The sequence below is a fragment of the Bombina bombina genome, chromosome 11, assembly GCF_027579735.1.
Source record: "Bombina bombina isolate aBomBom1 chromosome 11, aBomBom1.pri, whole genome shotgun sequence".
NCBI classification, from domain to species: domain Eukaryota; kingdom Metazoa; phylum Chordata; class Amphibia; order Anura; family Bombinatoridae; genus Bombina; species Bombina bombina.
The window spans coordinates 192,870,185-192,896,146 of NC_069509.1; the positions used below are offsets into that span (position 1 = coordinate 192,870,185).

General features: G+C 40.3%; 2 protein-coding genes across 8 annotated transcripts in view; one reads left to right on the forward strand and one right to left on the reverse strand.

The window, feature by feature from the left end:
* GTF3C1 (general transcription factor IIIC subunit 1) overlaps nt 1–25,573 on the forward strand; it is a 274,627-nt gene extending 249,054 nt beyond the window's left edge. For 2 of the 4 annotated variants that reach the window (XM_053694472.1, XM_053694473.1), the window contains exons 34-39: nt 914–1,191; nt 18,112–18,820; nt 22,219–22,320; nt 23,189–23,216; nt 23,338–23,527; nt 25,207–25,573. In XM_053694472.1, coding sequence (XP_053550447.1) covers nt 914–1,191; nt 18,112–18,820; nt 22,219–22,320; nt 23,189–23,216; nt 23,338–23,527; nt 25,207–25,416 — 1,517 coding nt within the window. In that variant the 3' untranslated portion in view covers nt 25,417–25,573. Of the gene's footprint in view, nt 1–913; nt 1,192–18,111; nt 18,821–22,218; nt 22,321–23,188; nt 23,217–23,337; nt 23,528–25,206 lie in introns of those variants that run through there. The other 2 variants (XM_053694474.1, XM_053694475.1) reach the window with 2 other exon arrangements.
* Nucleotides 23,685–25,962, reverse strand: part of SNRNP25 (small nuclear ribonucleoprotein U11/U12 subunit 25) — a 47,683-nt gene continuing 45,405 nt past the window's right edge. For all 4 annotated transcript variants that reach the window (XM_053694481.1, XM_053694479.1, XM_053694476.1 and 1 more), the window contains one exon: nt 23,685–24,203. In XM_053694481.1, the coding sequence (XP_053550456.1) occupies nt 24,190–24,203 (14 nt within the window). In that variant the 3' untranslated portion in view covers nt 23,685–24,189. The remainder of the gene's footprint in view (nt 24,204–25,962) is intronic.

The following is a 25,962-nucleotide window of genomic DNA, read 5'->3' on the forward strand; positions in this document are numbered from 1 at the left end:
GCCTGGAGAAAGGTTTGTCAGTCAGTTCTCTGGAAGGTCAGATTTCTGCACTGTCCTTTTGCACAAACGTCTGGCAAAATTCCAGATGTTCAGCTTTTGTTCAGGCCCTGGTCAGAATCAGGCCTGTGTTTAAACTAGTTCCTCCTCTTTGGAGCTTTAACCTAGTTCTTAAAGTTTTGCCGCAGGCTCCGTTTGAGCCAATGCATTCTGTTTAGGTCCTCCAGACTTTTTCTCCCTTCCTCTTCATTCCGTGTCCTCTAGCTTGGGTATTGGTTCCCACTAGTAATTGGAATTACGTTGTGGACTCTCCATGTCATAGGATAGAAAACAAAATTTATGCTTACCTGATAAATTTCTTTCTTTCCGGACATGGAGAGTCTACAACCCCGCCCTCTTTTTAATTTATAATTTGGCAATTTTTTTTGAGTAAACCTCAGGCACCTCTCTATACCCTTGTGTATCTTCTTTTTCCATTTCCTTCAACTGAATGACTGGGGATTATGGGTAAGGGAAGTTACACTTAACAGCTTTGCTGGGGTGCTCTTTGCATCCTCCTGCTGGCCAGGAGTTAAATATCCCACTAGTAATTGGAATGACGTCTTGGGAATGACGTCCGGAATGGAAGAAATTTATCAGGTAAACATACGTTTTGCTTTTTAGAGTTTAACTACAGAAAAAGCAGGCAAAGTACATTTTAGCATATTTTTTTTAACTTTGTGTTGGGGGAATTGCGTTGATTTTAAATTTAGACTGTAATGTCACCTCTAACTAAAAAGTATATTAAAAACAGTACACAGTACTTAGCAATATGTCAGCTTTACTATGGACCATGAGAAATTAGAGTGGTCAGTTGCACCTCAAACCATAGGAAGTTTGTAAATCCCCACAGTGAGGAATGCCTTTTGTTTTGTAGGCTCTATGGAATCCATCGTTTCTGCCGTTCCTTGCCTGCCTCCTCGCATGAGCAAATTTCTAAACTATAACGAGAGCCACAGTTTTGAAAAGTTCCTGAATGACTGTGAGGAGAATCTGGGTTACAGCACAAAGGATCTTTCTTCTATTATAGAAATTCAGGCTGCCATCAGCGCTTGCACTTTTACTGGCATGACATTGTCTGACCTTGGGAGACGATTCTACAGTTATGAAGATTTAGAGATCGGGAGGACACGATGTTTGCGTCAGTACATACAGGTGCGTTGTTTGTGCACGTGAGTGTGTCTGATGCTGCCCTGCGCTTTACCAATGAGAGCTTTAGAAGAATTGTGTATGGTGCTGTAGTCTTAAAGGAACATGAATCTCAGTTTTTCTTTCATGATTCAGATACAATTTTTAAAAAAGTTTCCAATTTACTTCTATTATCAATCTTGCTTCTTTGTCTTGTTATTCTTTGTTGAAAAGATGCCTAGGTAGGTAACGTGCACATGCCTGAAGCAAATGACAGGAAATATTGCTGCCCTCTAATGCTCTTGCTAATGTATAACAAAGCTGCTGCCATATAGACACGTGCACATTCCTGATCTTACCTTCCTGCTTTTTAACAAAGGATAACAAGAAATCAAAAGAATTTTGAAAATAGAGGTAAATTGGAAAGTTGTTTAAAATTGTACTTTTTATCCTGAAGGAAAAATGCTGGGCTATGTCCCTTTAAGAGCAGTTTGTATCTGCAGGGCAGTGTCATGTAGCATGTGCACGTGTGTGTAAGCTAGACTATGCAAGTGTGCACATGTATATTTATTTTACAATAAAAAAACTAGTAAATAGGAAACTAAACTTGTGCTAATGTCAGAACTATTCTAAGCTTAAACTGCCAGGCCCCACAGAATTTAAAGGGACAGTAAACACCAGAATTGTTGTTGTTTAAAAAGATAGATAATCCCTTTATTACCCATTCCCCAGTTTTACATAACCAACGCTGTTATATTAATATACGTTTTACCTCTGTGATTACCTGTATCTAAGCCTCTGCAGACTGCTCCTTATCTCAGTTATATTAATATACTTTTTACCTCTCTGATTACCTTGCATCTGTGATTACCCTGTATTTAAGCCTCTGCAGACTGCCCCTTATCTCAGTTATATTAATATACGTTTTACCTCTGTGATTACCTGTATCTAAGCCTCTGCAGACTGCTCCTTATCTCAGTTATATTAATATAATTTTTACCTCTGTGATTACCCTGTATCTAAGCCTCTGCAGACTGCCTCCTTATCTCAGTTATATTAATATACTTTTTACATCTGTGATTACCTTGTATCTAACCCTCTGCAGACTGCTCCTTATCTCAGTTATATTAATATACTTTTTACCTCTGTGATTACCTTGTATCTAACCCTCTGCAGACTGCCCCTTATCTCAGTTATATTTATATACTTTCTTTTACAAGATATGACGAGTCCACGGATTTCATCCTTAGTTATGGGATATCGCCTCCTGGTCAGCAGGAGGAGGCAAAGAGCTCCACAGCAGAGCTGCATAAATAGCTCCTCCCTTCCCCCCCAACCCAGTCATTCTCTTTGCCTTTGTTAGTGATAGGAAGAGGTAAAGTGAGGTGTTAGTTTAGATTCTTCAATCAAGAGTTTTTTTATTTTCAAATGGTGCCACAGTGTACTATTTTATTATAGAGCAGCCTCTGCAGTTATTGCCTGTTTGGCTATGGGAACTGGTGGGGTTGTTAACCTCGCTGCGCCTCCCATTATGAATGCTGCTCTGAAGTGATGGTCTTAGAGAAACTTAACTAAGACCCCTATATCTTCACAGGATCTCAAGAGGAAGAGTGGACCTCTTGACACTGTGAGAATATCATGCTGTTCCTCAGCATAGAGGTAAGTGCAGTCTCTTACTCTGGGGCTCTGCAGCTTATCTTAGATCTGACTGTACTCTACCTTTTCTCTCTATCTGGGGTTTATGTGGCTAAAAGGCTACCCTTTGTTAATATGCAGATTCTCATTGGGGTTTATCAGAACGAGAACCAACATATTATTTAGCTCCTACAGACATTCTAGTGAGGATAAGATATGCTTGAAGCGCTGGGGATATGTGGTGTTATAACATGTATACGATGTATTTAATCATCTTGGGCAAATCTCTGTTTACTATTGTGATGATATCGCATAAGAGATGGCTGACGCTGGGGATTGTGTTTTGAGTGTAGACTTCAGAATGGCGGTTCTCTGTGGTGAATTACAACGGAACGGCGGGGTTACGTTTACGCCCACGAAGGCGGGTCTTGATGTTTGCGCGCTTTCTGCACAGTAAATCCTCTGTTGGGCTCCGGATGGTAGCGGTTCTTTCACGGATCCTAAGTTCGCTTGTTGTTACACCTTGCAAGCAATCTTAGGTGTGACGCAAGAGAGGGTCAGTGTCGAGCCACGTGGGGGCAGGTAGGAGCCGCGGCAAGGTGACTGTTCATTTTGTTCTGGCCAGTTCACTAGTTATAACATCTATAATCACAAGGGACGTAGATAAATTCTTCTCTCATTGTATTAACCTGTCAAATAAACTACAGAATTTTGTAGGCAGACACAGTACTATATTGCAATTAGTAACTACAGGATCTGTGACTCGTCCAAGTTTGCCTTGTTCGTTCTGTTAACATGGACGACCTTGAAAAAAGCACATGCCTTATGTGTTTAGATGCCATTGTGGAACCCCCTGTTACACTTTGTCCCTTATGTATTAATTGGGCATTACAGTGTAAAGAAAATAAAATGTTTAATAATGATAGGCCTAATGAATGTCCTCAGCCTTTAATGCCTGCGCAGGTGACGCCATGTTCTTCAACGGCGTCTGCGTCATTCACTTTGCTGGATATGGCTGCAGTTATGTCATCCACTCTTACAGAAGTTTTATCTAAGTTGCCAGTGTTACAGGGCAAACATAGTAGAAAGGAGACCCAGGTGGTCCATGCGACTTCTGATTCTTTGATGGCGATCTCCGATGTTCCCTCCCAGGGCTCTGAAGGGGGAAGGGTAGGGAGGCTCTGTCTGAAGGGGAACTGTCTGACTCAGGTAGTGCTTTATCTCAGACAGAGTCGGTTTTGATGACTCTGGACGACTGTGACTCTATTGTGGTCCCTCCAGAGAAATTGTGTAAGATGGACAGGTATTTGGAGGTTCCTTCTAATTCTGATGTTTTTCCAGTTCCTAAGAGAATTTCAGAAATTATTTCTAGGGAATGGGAATGACCGGGTATCCCGTTCTCCCCTTCTCCTATTTTTAAGAAAATGTACCCTATATCTGACACCGTTCGGGACTCTTGGCAGACGATCCCTAAGGTGGAGGGAGCTATCTCTACCCTGGCTAAGCGTACAACTATCCCTATTGAGGACAGCTGTGCTTTCAAAGACCCTATGGATAAGAAGTTGGAGGGTCTTCTAAAGAAGCTATTTGTTCATCAAGGGTTTCTATTACAACCAACGGCCTGCATTGTACCAGTCACAACTGTGGCTGCCTTTTGGTTTGACGCCTTAGAAGAGTCTCGTAAAACTGAGACTTCTTTAGAGGAAATAATGGACAGAATTAAAGCCCTTAAGCTGGCCAATTCTTTTTTTTTTATGGATGCCGCCTTTCAGATCGCCAAATTGGCGGCTAAAAATGCAGGATTTGCCATTTTAGCACGCAGAGCCTTATGGTTAAAGTCTTGGTCTGCGGATGTGTCCTCTAAATCCAAGCTGTTGGCTATTCCTTTCAAAGGAAAGACCCTGTTCGGGCCTGAATTGAAAGACATAATTTCTGACATTACGGGAGGTAAGGGTCACCTCCTCCCTCAGGATAAGACATCTAAGCTAAGGGGGAGACAGAGTAATTTTCGTTCCTTTTGAAATTTCAAGGGAGTCCCCTCTTCTTCTTCCACTAATCAGGAAGGGAACTTTGCACAATCCAAACCCACCTGGAGACCCAACCAGGTCTGGAACAAGGGTAAACAACCCAAGAAGCCCGCTGCTGCCCCCAAAACAGCATGAAGGGGCGGCCCCCGATCCGGGACCGGATCTTGTAGGGGGCAGATTTTCTCTCTTTGTCTAGGCTTGGATACAAGACGTTCAGGATCCCTGGACCCTAGAAATCGTGTCTCAAGGGTATCAGTTGGAGTTCAAAAATTCCTTCCCAAGGGGAAGGTTTCTTCTTTCACGATTATCTGTAGACCAGATAAAAAGAGAGGCGTTCTTACGTTGTGTAAAAGACCTCTCCATTATGGGAGTAATTTGTTCCGTTCCAAAACAGGGGCAGGGGTTTTACTCAAACCTTTTCGTGGTTCCCAAAAAAGAGGGAACGTTCCGACCTATTTTAGATCTCAAGAGTCTAAACAAGTTTCTCAGAGTTCCATCCTTCAAGATGGAGACTATACAGACAATTCTTCCATTGATCCAGGAGGGTCAATATATGACTACCGTGGACTTAAAGGATGCATATCTTCATATTCCTATCCACAAAGATCCTCACCAGTTCCTAAGGTTTGGCTTCCTGGACAAATATTTTCAGTTTGTGGCTCTTCCTTTCGGACTGGCCACGGCACCCAGGATCTTCACAAAGGTTCTAGGGTCTCTGCTGGCGGTTCTCAGACCGCAGGGCATTGCAGTGGCGCCTTTTCTGGACGATATTCTGATCCAGGCGTCGTCTTATCAACTGACAAAGTCTCATACCGACATGGTTCTGTCCTTTCTAAGGACTCACGGGTGGAAGGTGAATCTAGAAAAAGGTTCACTAATTCCACAAACAAGGGTTGCTTTCCTGGGAACTTTAATAGACTCTACATCCATGAAAATGTTCTTGACGGAAGTCAGAAAGTTAAAGATTCTGAATACATGCTGAGCCCTTCAGTCCAATCCTCGGCCATCAGTGACTCAGTGCATGGAGGTAATTGGATTGATGGTGGCGGCAATTGACATCATTCCGTTTGCTCGTTTTCATCTCAAACCTCTACAACTGAGCATGCTCAGACTGTGGAATGGAGATTATGCAAATTTGTCTCCTCAGATAGATCTGGATCAGGAGACAAGAGACTCTCTTCTTTGGTGGTTGTCGCTGGATCATCTGTCCCAAGGGACGTGCTTCCGCAGACCCTCATGAGTGATAGTGACAACGGATGCCAGTTTACTAGGATGGGGTGCAGTCTGGAATTCCCTGAAGGCTCAGGGTGTGTGGACTCGGTCGGAGTCTCTACTTCCAATCAATATTCTGGAGTTGAGGGCAATATTCAATGCTCTTCAGGCTTGGCCTCAGTTGGCTTCGGCCAAATTCATCCGATTTCAGTCGGACAACATCACGGCTGTGGCTTACATCAATCATCAGGAAGGAACAAGGAGTTCTTTAGTGATGACAGAAGTATCCAAGATAATTCGGTGGGCGGAGGCTCACTCTTATCTGTCGGCAATCTACATCCCAGGAATGGACAACTGGGAGGCGGATTTTTTGAGCAGACGTTTCATCTGTGGGAATGGGAACTCCATCCGGAGGTCTTTGCTACCCTGTTTCTCAGGTGGGGCAGACCGGAATTGGATCTGATGGCGTCTCGTCAGAATGCCAAGCTCCCAAGATACAGATCCAGGTCCAGGGATCCTCAGGCCGAACTGATAGATGCCTTGGCAGTGCCTTGGTTGTTCAACCTAGCTTATGTGTTTCCACCGTTTGCTCTCCTTCCCCAGGTGATTGCACGGATCAAACAGGAGAGGGCTTCGGTAATTTTAATCGCTCCTACGTGGCCTCGCAGGACTTGGTATGCCGATCTGGTGGACATGTCCTCTCTGCCGCCGTGGAAGCTTCCATTGAGGTAGGACCTTCTCATTCAGGGACCCTTCCATCATCCGAATCTAATTTCTCTGCAGCTGACTGCTTGAAGATTGAACGCTTGATTTTATCTAAGCAAGGGTTCTCTGATGCGGTCATTGATACCTTGATTCAGGCGCGCAAGCCTGTTACTAGAAAAATTTACCATAAGATATGGCGTTAATATCTTTATTGGTGTGAATCCAAGGGCTACTCATGGTGTAGGGTTAGGATTCCCAGGATTTTATCTTTTCTCCAAGAAGGATTGGAGAAAGGGTTGTCAGCAAGTTCCTTAAAGGGACAGAGTTCTGCTTTGTCTATTTTACTACACAAGCGTCTGGCAGATGTTCAATCTTTTTTGCCAGGCCCTGACTAGAATCCGGCCTGTGTTTAGACCAATTGCTCCTCCTTGGAGTTTGAATTTAGTTCTTAATGTTCTTCAAGGGGTTCCGTTTGAACCTATGCATTCCTTAGATATTAAGTTATTATCTTTGAAAGTTTTTTTTTTGGTTGCTATTTCTTCTGCTCGCAGAGTTTCTGAGCTTTCGGCATTTACAATGTGATTCTCCTTATCTTATTTTCCATGCTGATAAGGTCGTGTTATGTACCAAACCTGGTTTTCTTCCTAAGGTTGTTTCTAACAAAAATATTAATCAGGAAATTGTTGTTCCTTCCTTCTGTCCTAACCCTTCTTCTAAGAAGGAGCGTCTGTTACATAATTTGGACGTAGTCCGTGCCTTGAAGTTCTACTTGCAGGCGACTAAGGATTTTCGTCAAACATCTTCATTATTTGTTGTTTTTGCTGGGAAACGTAGGGGTCAGAAAGCTACGGCTACCTCTCTTTCTCTTTGGCTGAGGAGTATCATCCGTGTTGCATATGAGTCTGCTGGACAGCAGCCTCCTGAACGAATTACGGCCCATTCTACTAGAGCTGTGGATTCCTCATGGGCATTTAAAAATGATGCTTCTGTTGAACAGATTTGCAAGGCTGCAACTTGGTCGTCTCTTCACACTTTTTCCAAATTTTCCAAATGTAATACTTTTGCCTCGTCTGAGGCTGTTTTCGGGAGAAAGGTTCTTCAAGCAGTGGTGCCTTCCGTTTAGGTTCCTGTCTTGTCCCTCCCTTTCATCCGTGTCCTATAGCTTTGGTATTGTATCCCATAAGTAAGGATGAAATCCGTGGACTCGTCATATCTTGTAAAAGAAAAGGAAATTTATGCTTACCTGATAAATTTATTTCTTTTACAATATGACGAGTCTACGGCCCTCCCTGTCATTTTTCTTAGACAGGTTTTTTATTTTTGTTAAACTTCAGTCACCTCTGCTCCTTGGCTTTTCCTTTCTCTTCCTAACTTCGGTCAAATGACTGGAGGGGAGGGATGGGAGGAGCTATTTATGCAGCTCTGCTGTGGAGCTCTTTGCCTCCTCCTGCTGACCAGGAGGCGATATCCCATAAGTAAGGATGAAATCCGTGGACTCGTCATATCGTAAAAGAAATACATTTATCAGGTAAGCATAGATTTCCTTTTTTACCTCTGTGATTACCCTGTATCTAAGCCTCTGCAGACTGCCCCTTATCTCAGTTATATTAATATACTTTTTACCTCTGTGATTACCTTGTATCTAAGCCACTGCAGACTGCCCCTTATCTCAGTTATATTAATACACTTTTTATCTCTGTGATTACCCTGTATCTAAGCCTCTGCAGACTGCCCCTTATCTCAGTTATATTAATATACTTTTTACCTGTTATTACCTTGTATTTAAGCCTCTGCAGACTGCTCCTAATCTCAGTTATAATAATATACTTTTTACCTCTGTGATTACCCTGTATCTAAGCCTCTGCAGACTGCCCCTTATCTCAGTTATATTAATATACATTTACCTCTGTGATTACCATGTATCTAAGCCTCTGCAGACTGCTCCTTATCTCAGTTATATTAATATACTTTTTACCTCTGTGATTACCTTGTATCTAAACCTCTGCAGAGTGCTCCTTATCTAAGTTATATTAATATACTTTTTACCTCTGTGATTACCTTGTATCTAAACCTCTGCAGACTGCTCCTTATCTCAGTTATATTAATATACTTTTTACCTCTGTGATTACCCTGTATCTAACCCTCTGCAGACTGCCCCTTATCTCATGTTATATTAATACACTTTTTACCTCTGTGATTACCCTGTATCTAAGCCTCTGCAGACTGCTCCTTATCTCATTTATATTAATAAACTTTTTACCTCTGTGATTACCTTGTATGTAAGCCTCTGCAAACTGCCCCCTTATTTCAGTTCTTTTGACAGACTTGCATTTTAGCCAATCAGTGCTCACTCCTAGGAGATTCACGTGCCTGGGCTCAATGTTATCTATATGAAACACATGAACTAATGCCCTCTAGTGGTAAAAAAATGTCAAAATGCTTTCAGATTAGAGGCGGCCTTCAAGGTCTAAGAAATTAGCATATGAACCTCCTAGGTTTAGCTTTCAACTAAGAATACCAAGTGAACAAAGCAAAAACAGAATTTATGTTTACCTGATAAATTACTTTCTCCAACGGTGTGTCCGGTCCACGGCGTCATCCTTACTTGTGGGATATTCTCTTCCCCAACAGGAAATGGCAAAGAGCCCAGCAAAGCTGGTCACATGATCCCTCCTAGGCTCCGCCTACCCCAGTCATTCGACCGACGTTAAGGAGGAATATTTGCATAGGAGAAACCATATGGTACCGTGGTGACTGTAGTTAAAGAAAATAAAATATCAGACCTGATTAAAAAAAACAGGGCGGGCCGTGGACCGGACACACCGTTGGAGAAAGTAATTTATCAGGTAAACATAAATTCTGTTTTCTCCAACATAGGTGTGTCCGGTCCACGGCGTCATCCTTACTTGTGGGAACCAATACCAAAGCTTTAGGACACGGATGAAGGGAGGGAGCAAATCAGGTCACCTAAATGGAAGGCACCACGGCTTGCAAAACCTTTCTCCCAAAAATAGCCTCAGAAGAAGCAAAAGTATCAAACTTGTAAAATTTGGTAAAAGTGTGCAGTGAAGACCAAGTCGCTGCCCTACATATCTGATCAACAGAAGCCTCGTTCTTGAAGGCCCATGTGGAAGCCACAGCCCTAGTGGAATGAGCTGTGATTCTTTCGGGAGGCTGCCGTCCGGCAGTCTCGTAAGCCAATCTGATGATGCTTTTAATCCAAAAAGAGAGAGAGGTAGAAGTTGCTTTTTGACCTCTCCTTTTACCGGAATAAACAACAAACAAGGAAGATGTTTGTCTAAAATCCTTTGTAGCATCTAAATAGAATTTTAGAGCGCGAACAACATCCAAATTGTGCAACAAACGTTCCTTCTTTGAAACTGGTTTCGGACACAGAGAAGGTACGATAATCTCCTGGTTAATGTTTTTGTTAGAAACAACTTTCGGAAGAAAACCAGGTTTAGTACGCAAAACCACCTTATCTGCATGGAACACCAGATAAGGAGGAGAACACTGCAGAGCAGATAATTCTGAAACTCTTCTAGCAGAAGAAATTGCAACCAAAAACAAAACTTTCCAAGATAATAATTTAATATCAACGGAATGCAAGGGTTCAAACGGAACCCCCTGAAGAACTGAAAGAACTAAATTGAGACTCCAAGGAGGAGTCAAAGGTTTGTAAACAGGCTTGATTCTAACCAGAGCCTGAACAAAGGCTTGAACATCTGGCACAGCTGCCAGCTTTTTGTGAAGTAACACCGACAAGGCGGAAATCTGTCCCTTCAGGGAACTTGCAGATAATCCTTTTTCCAATCCTTCTTGAAGGAAGGATAGAATCCTAGGAATCTTAACCTTGTCCCAAGGGAATCCTTTAGATTCACACCAACAGATATATTTTTTCCAAATCTTGTGGTAAATCTTTCGAGTTACAGGCTTTCTGGCCTGAACAAGAGTATCGATAACAGAATCTGAGAATCCTCGCTTCGATAAAATCAAGCGTTCAATCTCCAAGCAGTCAGCTGGAGTGAAACCAGATTCGGATGTTCGAACGGACCCTGAACAAGAAGGTCTCGTCTCAAAGGTAGCTTCCAAGGTGGAGCCGATGACATATTCACCAGATCTGCATACCAAGTCCTGCGTGGCCACGCAGGAGCTATCAAGATCACCGACGCCCTCTCCTGATTGATCCTGGCTACCAGCCTGGGGATGAGAGGAAACGGCGGGAACACATAAGCTAGTTTGAAGGTCCAAGGTGCTACTAGTGCATCCACTAGAGCCGCCTTGGGATCCCTGGATCTGGACCCGTAGCAGGGAACTTTGAAGTTCTGACGAGAGGCCATTAGATCCATGTCTGGAATGCCCCACAGCTGAGTGACTTGGGCAAAGATTTCCGGATGGAGTTCCCACTCCCCCGGATGCAATGTCTGACGACTCAGAAAATCCGCTTCCCAATTTTCCACTCCTGGGATGTGGATAGCAGACAGGTGGCAGGAGTGAGACTCCGCCCATAGAATGATTTTGGTCACTTCTTCCATCGCTAGGGAACTCCTTGTTCCCCCCTGATGGTTGATGTACGCAACAGTCGTCATGTTGTCTGATTGAAACCGTATGAACTTGGTCCTCACTAGCTGAGGCCAAACCTTGAGAGCATTGAATATCGCTCTCAGTTCCAGAATATTTATCGGTAGAAGAGATTCTTCCCGAGACCAAAGACCCTGAGCTTTCAGGGATCCCCAGACCGCGCCCCAGCCCATCAGACTGGCGTCGGTCGTGACAATGACCCACTCTGGTCTGCGGAATGTCATCCCTTGTGACAGGTTGTCCAGGGACAGCCACCAACTGAGTGAGTCTCTGGTCCTCTGATTTACTTGTATCTTTGGAGACAAGTCTGTATAGTCCCCATTCCACTGACTGAGCATGCACAGTTGTAATGGTCTTAGATGAATGCGCGCAAAAGGAACTATGTCCATTGCCGCTACCATCAACCCGATCACTTCCATGCACTGAGCTATGGAAGGAAGAGGAACGGAATGAAGTATCCGACAAGAGTCTAGAAGTTTTGTTTTTCTGGCCTCTGTTAGAAAAATCCTCATTTCTAAGGAGTCTATAATTGTTCCCAAGAAGGGAACCCTTGTTGACGGGGATAGAGAACTCTTTTCCACGTTCACTTTCCAGCCGTGAGATCTGAGAAAGGCCAGGACGATGTCCGTGTGAGCCTTTGCTTGAGGAAGGGACGACGCTTGAATCAGAATGTCGTCCAGGTAAGGTACTACTGCAATGCCCCTTGGTCTTAGCACCGCTAGAAGGGACCCTAGTACCTTTGTGAAAATCCTTGGAGCAGTGGCTAATCCGAAAGGAAGCGCCACGAACTGGTAATGTTTGTCCAGGAATGCAAACCTTAGGAACCGATGATGTTCCTTGTGGATAGGAATATGTAGATACGCATCCTTTAAATCCACCGTGGTCATGAATTGACCTTCCTGGATGGAAGGAAGAATAGTTCGAATGGTTTCCATCTTGAACGATGGAACCTTGAGAAACTTGTTTAAGATCTTGAGATCTAAGATTGGTCTGAACGTTCCCTCTTTTTTGGGAACTATGAACAGATTGGAGTAGAACCCCATCCCTTGTTCTCTTAATGGAACAGGATGAATCACTCCCATTTTTAACAGGTCTTCTACACAATGTAAGAACGCCTGTCTTTTTATGTGGTCTGAAGACAACTGAGACCTGTGGAACCTCCCCCTTGGGGGAAGTCCCTTGAATTCCAGAAGATAACCCTGGGAGACTATTTCTAGCGCCCAAGGATCCAGAACATCTCTTGCCCAAGCCTGAGCGAAGAGAGAGAGTCTGCCCCCCACCAGATCCGGTCCCGGATCGGGGGCCAATATTTCATGCTGTCTTGGTAGCAGTGGCAGGTTTCTTGGCCTGCTTTCCCTTGTTCCAGCCTTGCATTGGTCTCCAAGCTGGCTTGGCTTGAGAAGTATTACCCTCTTGCTTAGAGGACGTAGCACTTTGGGCTGGTCCGTTTTTACGAAAGGGACGAAAATTAGGTCTATTTTTTGCCTTGAAAGGCCGATCCTGAGGAAGGGCGTGGCCCTTACCCCCAGTGATATCAGAGATAATCTCTTTCAAGTCAGGGCCAAACAGCGTTTTCCCCTTGAAAGGAATGTTTAGTAGCTTGTTCTTGGAAGACGCATCAGCCGACCAAGATTTCAACCAAAGCGCTCTGCGGGCCACAATAGCAAACCCAGAATTCTTAGCCGCTAACCTAGCCAATTGCAAAGTGGCGTCTAGGGTGAAAGAATTAGCCAATTTGAGAGCATTGATTCTGTCCATAATCTCCTCATAAGGAGGAGAATCACTATCGAGCGCCTTTATCAGTTCATCAAACCAGAAACATGCGGCTGTAGTGACAGGGACAATGCATGAAATTGGTTGTAGAAGGTAACCCTGCTGAACAAACATCTTTTTAAGCAAACCTTCTAATTTTTTATCCATAGGATCTTTGAAAGCACAACTATCCTCTATGGGTATAGTGGTGCGTTTGTTTAAAGTAGAAACCGCTCCCTCGACCTTGGGGACTGTCTGCCATAAGTCCTTTCTGGGGTCGACCATAGGAAACAATTTTTTAAATATGGGGGGAGGGACGAAAGGAATACCGGGCCTTTCCCATTCTTTATTAACAATGTCCGCCACCCGCTTGGGTATAGGAAAAGCTTCTGGGAGCCCCGGCACCTCTAGGAACTTGTCCATTTTACATAGTTTCTCTGGGATGACCAACTTTTCACAATCATCCAGAGTGGATAATACCTCCTTAAGCAAAATGCGGAGATGTTCCAACTTAAATTTAAATGTAATCACATCAGGTTCAGCCTGTTGAGAAATGTTCCCTGAATCAGTAATTTCTCCCTCAGACAAAACCTCCCTGGCCCCCTCAGATTGGGTTAGGGGCCCTTCAGAGATATTAATATCAGCGTCGTCATGCTCTTCAGTAACTAAAACAGAGCAGCCACGCTTACGCTGACAAGGGTTCATTTTGGCTAAAATGTTTTTGACAGAATTATCCATTACAGCCGTTAATTGTTGCATAGTAAGGAGTATTGGCGCGCTAGATGTACTAGGGGCCTCCTGAGTGGGCAAGACTCGTGTAGACGAAGGAGGGAATGATGCAGTACCATGCTTACTCCCCTCACTTGAGGAATCATCTTGGGCATCATTGTCATTATCACATAAATCACATTTATTTAAATGAATAGGAATTCTGGCTTCCCCACATTCAGAACACAGTCTATCTGGTAGTTCAGACATGTTAAACAGGCATAAACTTGATAAGAAAGTACAAAAAACGTTTTAAAATAAAACCGTTACTGTCACTTTAAATTTTAAACTGAACACACTTTATTACTGCAATTGCGAAAAAACATGAAGGAATTGTTCAAAATTCACCAAATTTTCACCACAGTGTCATAAAGCCTTAAAAGTATTGCACACCAAATTTGGAAGCTTTAACCCTTAAAATAACGGAACCGGAGCCGTTTTAAAACTTTAACCCCTTTACAGTCCCTGGTATCTGCTTTGCTGAGACCCAACCAAACCCAAAGGGGAATGCGATACCAAATGACGCCTTCAGAAAGTCTTTTCTAAGTATCAGAGCTCCTCTCACATGCGACTGCATGCCATGCCTCTCAAAAACAAGTGCGCCACACCGGCGCGAAAATGAGGCTCTGCTTATGCTTTGGGAAAGCCCCTAAGAAATAAGGTGTCTAATACAGTGCCTGCCGATATTATTATATCAAAATACCCAGATAAAATGATTCCTCAAGGCTAAATATGTGTTAATAATGAATCGATTTAGCCCAGAAAAGTCTACAGTCTTAATAAGCCCTTGTGAAGCCCTTATTTACGATCGTAATAAACATGGCTTACCGGATCCCATAGGGAAAATGACAGCTTCCAGCATTACATCGTCTTGTTAGAATGTGTCATACCTCAAGCAGCAAGAGACTGCACACTGTTCCCCCAACTGAAGTTAATTGCTCTCAACAGTCCTGTGTGGAACAGCCATGGATTTTAGTTACGGTTGCTAAAATCATTTTCCTCATACAAACAGAAATCTTCATCTCTTTTCTGTTTCTGAGTAAATAGTACATACCAGCACTATTTCAAAATAACAAACTCTTGATTGAATAATAAAAAACTACAGTTAAACACTAAAAAACTCTAAGCCATCTCCGTGGAGATGTTGCCTGTACAACGGCAAAGAGAATGACTGGGGTAGGCGGAGCCTAGGAGGGATCATGTGACCAGCTTTGCTGGGCTCTTTGCCATTTCCTGTTGGGGAAGAGAATATCCCACAAGTAAGGATGACGCCGTGGACCGGACACACCTATGTTGGAGAAATTGGTGCTAAAAGTAAATTGGAAAGTCGTTTAAAATTACATTCCCTATTTAAATCATGAATGTTTTTTTTTTTTACTTGACTGTCCCTTTAATCATATCATATAATAATACTATATTGTCTTTAATTTGATAATTTCCATGCTTTTAACATTTAAATAGGAACTTAAAGGATCAATGAACTGTAAATTGTTCCCCTCTTCCCAATGATCCAGTTTACATATAGCTAACTGTTTATCTTTATTTTGTTATTTGATATAGCTGCTTTTTGTTTTTTTAAACATCCACTTATACTAAAAATTCTATACTGCAGTAATGGCTACAGAAAAGCTATGCATACAGGAATGCATCTTCCAGTGGTGTGTGAGAGAAAGCCAAGCCCTTCTTAAAGGGTTTTCCTGTACCAGCTTTAAATGCAATGTACTCCAATCTGCTGCTTGCCTGAGAACGCTGTGCTTTTAAAAAAGGCATGAAAGGGAAGTCAAAATTAAACTTACATGATTCAGATAGAACATAGATAGAACATGTAATTATACACAGAACACAGAGCATGTAATTATACATAGAACATGTAAACATAGATAGAACATAGATAGAACATGTAATTATACATAGAACATGTAATTATACATAGAACATAGAACATGTAATTATACATAGAACATAGATAGAACATGTAATTATACATAGAACATAGAACATGTAATTATACATAGAACATGTAATTATACATAGAACATGTAATTATACATAGAACATGTAATTATACATAGAACATGTAATTATACATAGATAGAACATGTAATTATACATAGATAGAACATGTAATTATACATAGATAGAACATGTAATTATACATAGAACATAGAACATGTAATGATACATAGAACATAGAACATGTAATGATACATAGAACATGTAATTATACATAGAACATGTAATTATACATAGAACATGTAATTATACATAGAACATGTAATTATACATAGAACATGTAATTATACATAGAACATAGAACATGTAATTATACATAGAACATAGATAGAACATGTAATTATACATAGATAGAACATGTAATTATACATAGAACATAGAACATGTAATGATACATAGAACATGTAATTATACATAGAACATAGAACATGTAATTATACATAGAACATGTAATTATACATAGAACATGTAATTATACATAGAACATAGATAGAACATGTAATTATACATAGAACATAGATAGAACATGTAATTATACATAGAACATAGAACATGTAATTATACATAGAGCATAGAACATGTAATTATACATAGAACATAGAACATGTAATTATACATAGAGCATGTAATTATACAAAGAACATAGAACATGTAATTATACATAGAACATAGAACATGTAATTATACATAGAACATGTAATTATACATAGAACATGTAATTATACATAGAACATGTAATTATACATAGAACATAGATAGAACATGTAATTATACATAGAACATGTAATTATACATAGAACATGTAATTATACATAGAACATGTAATTATACATAGAACATGTAATTATACATAGAACATGTAATTATACATAGAACATGTAATTATACATAGAACATAGAACATGTAATTATACATAGAACATAGAACATGTAATTATACATAGAACATGTAATTATACATAGAACATAGATAGAACGTGTAATTATACATAGAACATGTAATTATACATAGAACATAGAACATGTAATTATACATAGAACATGTAATTATAAGACACTTTTTAATTCACTTCTATTTTCAAATGTGCTTTGTTCTCTTAGTATCCCTTGTTGAAAAAGAATATGCACATATCCTACACTAGTGAGAGCTAGCTGTTGATTGGTGCCTGCACACATTTGTCTCTTGTGATTGGCTAACTAGATGTCTTCAGCTAGCTGCCAGTAGTGCAGTGTTGTTCCTTCAGCAAAGGAGATAATAGAAGTAAATTGGAAAGTTGTTTAAAATTGTTTTTTCTATCTGAATCATGAAAGAAAATGTTGGGGTTTCCTGTTTCTTTAAAGTACAGGTGGCCCTCGTTTTACAACGGTTCAATTTACACAGTTTCAGAATAACAACCTTTTTTTCCAGTCATGTGACGCTATTGAAAAGCATTGAGAAGCAGTGCATTTATTAAAATAGCCAGTAGGTGGAGCTGTCCGCTTGTGTTGCAGCAAAGCCAAGCAAGCTGAAATTAATCAGTTTAACCAGACCTGAGCTATCGAGCAGGTTTCAAAGGAACAAGATCTTTCTGTCTATAAATCAGTCCAGATTGGAATGCATAGAAAGAACTGTTTGCAGAAAAATGCAAGTGAAGTCTGTGTTGTGTGATTATTTTATTAGGTTTATAATGCTGTTTAGCATTTAAAGTCTTCATTTCAAAGCTTTAAAAATAATGTATTAGGTGTTACTTATGACAATTTTGAGAGGGGCCTGGAACCTATCTCTCTTACTTCCCATTGACTTACATTATAAACTGGGTTTCAATTTACAACGGTTTTGATTTACAACCATTCCTTCTGGAACCTAACCCCGGCGTAAACTGAGGGCTACCTGTATATATTAACAATTGCATACACAGTTAGTTACACAACACACACATGCTCTTGTCATGAAACTGAGATCTTAGGCGGTGTCCCAATATAGATTGGTCCAAACACAAAAACATATATGTCTATTGAGCTGAATAATTCCTGCTTCTCCCTTTATAGAATAGAGATACGTATGGAGACTCTGTCTTCATATTATTCCCATAAAACAGAAGAGCATCTCGGCTATAATAACAATGAGATCTCCGTGACCATAATCTGAGTATTGACTGATCCTAGCACTAATCTGCCTTTTTGTACATAAATATTATATAAATACCAAATTACTTGTGTACTTGCTGATATGAGGTTCAGGTGTTTCCTAACATGGGTTAACTTCTTTTTGCAGGATTTGGTGACAAATGACCAAGTGTTACAGGTGGGAGGACTTTCTATTCGGCTTGTGGCATTGGCTTATGGAGATCCTTGGCTCCTGCACTCCGGTCTTATAAAAGAGCAAAGTACTCCAGAACAGGCAGTTGTCAGTAAAGACTGTAATGACCCAGAGTCTGCGCCACATGATATCCAAAATCAGAAAGAAGACGACGAGCCTCCAAAAAAGAGACCTCATTTAGAAAGCAGTGACACTGCAAGCCCAACTGATCTGGGTAATCCAGAGACGACAGACCACAGTATTATAGTGAATGACTCACTCAAACTGAGACCAGACACTGGGGAAAGCACTAGTGAGACAGCTGCGTCTATAGTTCCAACAATGGGCGATAGCATTGCAGCAAAAGACACACTTCAGCCAAGATCAGACACTGTTGAGCAGAACAATGTAGACCAACCAGTTGTGTCTATGATTCATACAAAAGACTCTACAACTGCAGAGAATGAACCGCTTACAACTAAACTAGACACTGGTGAGCGTGATCATCTTGAGAAATTAGAATTATCTATGCTGCAATTGAAAGACTCCAACATTACAGAGAATGAACCACTTACATCAAATCCACATACCAGTGAGCAAGGTGATAAAGAGAAAGCGTCTGTGATTCCAACAAAAGACTCCACCATTACAGTGAATGACCCGCTTACACTGAGACCTGACATTGGTGAGCAAAGCTTCACTAGTGCATTAATGGAAGATGTTTTGGAAATAGAAGTGCTGCAAATGTACTTATATAGTATACTGGTACATCAGTTTTGTTTAAGTAGGAGAGTAAATCATATCATTTTACTGATATGCAAGGGTTTTTTCTTTGTATCTATGTTTGGGAACCCAGTTAAACTTGCTCATCACTTTACAAATGGTAGAATTCTAGTTTTGTACATCTTAAGATTGATAAGCTGAACTGTTGTGAGTCTGAACAGTTTATTTTTCTCATGTTCATTGTGAAAGCACGACGCAGAAGATAATGCATGACCAGTTGGTTAACGGCACGGTGACCACCTTAAAATGGAAGAAGCTTCAACTTACAAAATTCTGTCAAAAGTATCTCGTCTCCCCACCCAATTCTCTCTTCCTCCAGTATTTTTATAAAGTTTGTGTTTGGGGAGGACTACCTCGATCTGCAGTACCTAGTATTTACACATATACTACATCCTGAGGAATCTTTAGCAATAAACAAACCAAATACCTTTTGAAAATGTGTTTGTAAACCAAGGTTCATAACTTTCATTTACACACATATGCTCCTTTTGGCATACACAGGTTATCACTTCTGATTGGTATTGACTTCTAGACATTGACTACTGAAATACACTTTAGGACCCTGACTGCATATTGTGAGCAGTACTGAAGAAGATCGCTCAGGCAACCACTGAACACTATTCAGGGCAGTTTTGTCACACTTGATACACACGTTATCTCTGTCCATGCTAAGTAGCAAAAACAAAACACCATTCTTATGCAAAAGGAAAGTTGTTCACACATAGACAACTAAAACGTTACTTCATTGTGTCATCTAAATAGCACCCACGTGCCTTCTAGTCTCATGGCCCCTCCAAGCACAGTTTCTTTTCAGTCTTTAGTTTATTTATACAATGATTTCTACAATTCCAAGTATTTGGGGCCTCAGATTGGCCCGGCCCACCCCACCCCAGCCTCTTCTATGAAATTAAAAGGACACAAAGTGGCCATAAATTCCCCTACTGGGTATTAATCAAGACTGAATAGATTCAACAAATATTAGAAATGTGTTCCTTCAGACAACTATAGAGATCAAATAGTTTTACAGAGAAATGCTTAGACGTTGGAAGAACCCTTAGACTTCTGTCTTCAAGGTTTCATTAAATAAACTTATGTTGACCATTCTACACAATCATGGTCTATGTTTAATCGTGATCAGTGAATAACAGTATTTAAGCCCTGTGCTCTTTACCCTCCTTTTCCAATGCAGTATTCTCAGACCTTATCAAAAGTAATGCGCAAAACCTGGAAAGTTCTACAAAAAGGAGCATTTTAATTTTCTTTACATTTCTCTAAATCTGTTTTGGAGTCCATAAAAGGTTTCCCTTCAGTTTGTTTCTATTTCCGTTCTTGCAAAATGAGCCATATTGGATGATAGAACCCCAATTCAAGGATTACATGGACAGTTAGGACACTTCAAAGTGATTGGTTCCTCCTTTAAACTTTCTATGGCCACTGTTTGTTACCAGAACCATTTATATCTGGCTGTAATCTCTAATGAACTCTAGCAAGGGCCTTTTACCTAAAGTATTATCACAATATGCTTAGCCTTATCCTTTTTTCTGACAACCTCTTCACCTGTGATGTCTCCATGTACTTTCTAATTCACTCATCAATCTTAAAATCTGGCCTAATTTTAGGATTTGATCTGACACCCTCTTCTCCTTCACATAATGAACTTACAAAATGAAAAAAACTTGTATGATAAAATTGTTTTTAGTATAATAGTTTGGGAAGACTCTCCTTCCTCATCAAGATCCTGAAGAAATGTAGCTACTTTTAAAGTATTTAAGATAAATATGGTGTGAACCATCAAACATATGGATAAAAATTATGTTACGTTCCCTTTTAAAGTCAGTACATTGTTACTAAGAAAACCAGAGTATTTCTAACACTTGAACAAAGGTTGTACCCTCTTTTGTATAGTTTTACAAAGTACTTTAGTTACAATGTTTTCTTATTTGGTGAGATAGAAGTATCTTGTTCCTAGTTGAATGTTCGTTTTACCTTCAGACCAATGGAGCTTCAGTTCTTCGTAGCCTCTCCACAGCTGTGTCTCAGTGCTTTGGACCAGTAGATCTCCAGTTCTCTGGAGCTTCCCCATAGCTGTGTCTCAATGCTTTGGACCAGTAGATCTCCAGTTCTCCGTAGCTTCCCCCACAGCTGTGTCTCAATGCTTTGGACCAGTAGATCTCCAGTTCTCTGGAACTTCCCCATAGCTGTGTCTCAATGCTTTGGACCAGTAGATCTCCAGTTCTCCGTAGCTTCCCCCACAGCTGTGTCTCAATGCTTTGGACCAGTAGATCTCCAGTTCTCTGGAACTTCCCCATAGCTGTGTCTCAATGCTTTGGACCAGTAGATCTCCAGTTCTCCGTAGCTTTCCCCACAGCTATGTCTCAATGCTTTGGACCAGTAGATCTCCAGTTCTCTGGAGCCTCACCCACAGCTGTGTCTCAATGCTCTGGACCAGTAGAACTCCAGTTATCTGGAGCCTCCCCCACAGCTGTGTCCCAATGCTTTGGACCAGTAGATCTCCAGTTCTCTGGAGCCTCCCCCAAAGCTGTTTGTTAATACTTTGGATCAGTAGATCTCCAGTTTTCTGTAGCCTCCCCACAGCTGTGTCTCAATACTTTGGACCAGTAGATCTCCATTTCTCTGTAGCCTCCCCACAGCTGTGTCTCAATGCTTTGGACCAATGGATCTCCAGTTCCCTTTAGTCTCCCCACAGCTGTGTCTCAATGCATTGGACCAGTAGAACTCCAGCTCTCTGTAGCCTCCCCACAGCTGTCTCAATGTTTTGTAACACCCCCCCCCCCATCATGAATCCTCTTTTGCTTCATTTGCTATGAGAGAGAAGAGCATTTTATACTTAATCCCTTTTATCCATGAAGACAGACCCAACATGGCTGTGATCTGGTGCTCCTTTCTTTTTCTGTCATTGTACTTTTTCCATCACATGGCTAGAGATTAAAATTATAGAAAGAAGTGGGAAGTGCTATTAACCCACTGGTCATGAACCATGATCTGCTTCACATGGTGTCACTCAGAACATGAAGGTAGGGAGTTAAAGGAGAGTAAAATTGTCTTCCACTCTCTTAGGTAAGCAGTTGAACACCTACTAGTACAATGCAGAAACTTGCTGACATCTTCAGACTCCACCCTTTAGTCAGAAACCAAAATGGAAGCCCACAGGTTAGAAGTTATGTATTAGGAGTTGGTCCTGTTGGTTGTAATTTTTCTCTGTCCTGAATCATTTTCCATTTGGCAAAAAAGAGGAAATTAATCCTGTGACCTTTTTACTTTTCCTATGTACATTCATAGTGAGCGGCTCTGGTAAGAGTGAAAACGCTAATGCCTCCAGCAGCAGATACACAAGTAATCCTGGATTTTATGATAAATCCAGGCTTTGGCTTCAATCTCAAGGTAAATTTGCTCAGATGGATTTTGAGAACCTTCAAGGGTGTGAGCCAGTAACATTTACAAGATTATTTATCTATTAGAAGATCAGAAGCAGATTATGTACCTTATTTCCATTGAAATGTCCAAGCCTGCAAGTACTTCCCACTGAAATGGCATGATGGTATATTTAAAGGGACAGTGTAGTCCAAAACAAACTTTCATGATTCATATAGGGCATGTCATTTTAAACAATTTTCCAATTTACTTCTATCACCAATTTTGCTTTGTTCTTTTGGTATTCTTAGTTGAAAGCTAAACCTAGGAGGTTCATATGCAAATTTATAAGCCCTTGAATGCCGCTTCTTACCTCAGGGCATTTTGACATTTTTTTACCACTAGATGGTGTTAGTTCATGTGTTTCATATAGATAACACTGTGCTCATGCAAGTTGAGTTCCTAGGAGTCAGCACTGATTGGCTAAAATGCAAGTCTGTCAAAATAACTGAAATAAGGGGCAGTTTGCAGAAGCTTAGATAGAAGGTAATCACAGAGGTAAAATGTGCATTAATATAACTGTGTTGGTTATGCAGAACAAGGGAATGGGTATTGAAAGGATTATCTCTAGTTTAAAACCATAAAAATTCTGGTGTAGACTGTCCCTTTAATGTTATATGGTATGTTAGCCGAAGGTGAGAGTAACAAAATGTTTATATTCCATATTTATAAACTTTTAGATATATTTATAAATGGTGATTATTCCCCAAGGAGGTGGGGGACTGAACACATCTGGGGGGTTTCTGCTAATGCAACAGTAATGTGATGTTTTTCTGATCCTAATGAAATACATTTATATTTCTAAAATGTGATGTAATTTTTTTTGTCATTTTTGCAGAGAAATCTATAGCGAAGTTGCACAAGAGGTGAGTCTGCTTTCTGTATTAGCCATACTTCTGAAATGTGGTATTGTGTTCCTTAAAAAGTAATTGCCCCAAAAACATGCCTGTCTGGTTGTATATTAGCTAACATTGTTCTTTTCTCAAGCGGAACTGATTGCTGCTTCTTGGGAAGACCATGGCGGGTGGTTGATGGCAGCTTAAACAAGCCAGTGTGTAAAGGGATGCTGGAAGCTGTGGTGTATCATATCATGACCAAGCCTGGAATACAAGAGGCCAGCTTAATTCAACACTACAGTGGTATACTCCACCCATTCATTGTCATGGAGTTATTGCAGGTAAATAACGTGTTATTGGTATACACGGGTCACTTGTTGATTATCTACGTTTTGTGTTTTAACATGAGAAGAAATCCCTCAATACCCCTTTGAGGACCACCTCAGATTTAGTAGGCGCATGCTTAGTAACAAACATAAATCAGAGTGAAGCACAGCAATAACTACAAATAGTTTTATAAGTCAGATGATCAGACAATAAGGATTCACATACAGGTATAAATGTAGTCAAACAATGCGGTTCTCCGCTAATTCCCTAAGAGATGAGGCCTTTCCTGGGCTGTTCATTAGTTCAGTCACCTGATCCCCAGGTCAGGGCACCCCATATCTCCTCTGCTAGAGGCACTGGAGATTGAGGAGCTTTGGTTTAACCCATTCAAGACAGGTCAGGTTCCCAGTATTCATGAATCTCTGCAGTTGTCTAGACAATTCTTCCGTTCATGCTTTTTTAATATATTAGATTTTTATTCCTGAGTCTGAGAGATTTTCTCTCATCAGAAAATATAAAGTGTCAGTTTTCCTGCTCCTGAGCCCAAATATGATTAGTACATCCGTTGTAGTACTGATAATATTGTTATGTGAATATCTTCATTATTTCATTTTTTACTTTTCCTGTAATTCACCCCTGGAAAGTGTAGTATTTCCATTTCCAGTAAGGGCATGCTTCAGAAATATGACCCTGTAATATGGTAGAGGAGATAAGATAAATGTACTTAAACTACATAACTGTTTAAATGCTGACATATACTGTGCATTTGTAAACTTTATTCTGCGTGCAAACTTTTTTATAATATGACCTTTTGTAAAATATTGTAAAATATAAAATAAAAAGTGGGTACAGACCTTTTGTAATGCAGTGCTTAATTGCGGATTTACTTATACTATAGATATATAAACATATTGTGGGCACAGACCTTTTGTAATGTAGCGCTTAATTGCGTATGTATTCTGTAGATATATAAACCTTTGTGTGTGCAGACCTTTTGTTATGCAGCGCTTAATTGCTGATATATATACTGTGCATATAGAAACATTTGTGTGTGCAGACCTTTAGTAATGTGGTGCCTACTTGCTGATATATGCTGTCCGCACACTAAATGTTTATATATGCACAGACTTTTTGTAAAGCTGCACTTTATTACTGATATATACTTTGCATATATAAACATTTATTGTGTGTGACGACCTTTTGTAGCACGGCGCCTATTTGCTGATATATACTGTGCATATATAAACATTTAGTGAGTGCAGACCTTTTGTAACGCAGCGCCTACTTGCTGATATATACTGTTTATATATAAACATTTAGTGTGTGTGCAGACCTTTTGTAGCACGGCGCCTACTTGCTGATATATACTGTTTATATATAAACATTTAGTGTGTGTGCAGACCTTTTGTAGCACGGCGCCTACTTGCTGATATATACGGTTTATATATAAACATTTAGTGTGTGTGCAGACCTTTTGTAGCACTGCGCCTACTTGCTGATATATACGGTTTATATATAAACATTTAGTGTATGTACAGACCTTTTGTAGCACGGCGCTTACTTGCTGATTTATACTGTGCATATATAAACATTTAGTGTGTGCAGACCTTTTGTAACGCAGCGCCTACTTGCTGATATCTGACCGCACTGCAGTGCTGGCACCATTTCTGTAACAAATTTGTTTTTATTGCAGGTGCTGCAGGATGTTGGCTGCATAAAAAAATATTACACTTCTAAAGTGCCAAAAGTTTCCTTATTCTCTCCTACGGTGATTCCACAAATGGTGGATAATCCCAAGCTGTGCGAAGAAACAAATGCGTATTATGAACCGACCATCGATTGCATTATGAGACTGGGATCAATTTTTCCTTCAGAAGTTAACTGGAATAAATGGGTTTTATAGAAACAAAAAAACAATTTTTAACCCAAATGGAAGGTATAGACGTTTTCTTTTACAAAGACATGGGGATTAATTCCTTTAAAAATTGTAAATAGCTTTATGTTATGACTTTATACCATTATGTTTTTTGTAAATAAAAACTCTATATTTCTATAAATGATCTCAGCCTCTGTGACCATTGTGAATTTATTTATCTCTCAGAAATAATGACATTTTTTTAGTAAAGGGACATTCCAGCCAAAATTGGAATACACATGGATGCATTTCAGTTTTGAATAGAAGCATTTTTTTAATATACGGTAAATTTATTGGCAAAAATGCTTCTAATAAAAGCTATAGCTGTATAAAAAGTGTATTTAAGTATGCTCCATGCACCAGCATTTTAAACACAGCACTTGTTTAGAGAGCCTAAGGTCCTTGTATATTATGGTAATGACTGAATTTCTTAATTGCTGATACAATACAAGCCCCACTATCATTCTGAGCAGCTGCAGTATTTAAAATGCTGGTGAACTGACAATATCTAGCAATGCATCACATGCAGAGAAA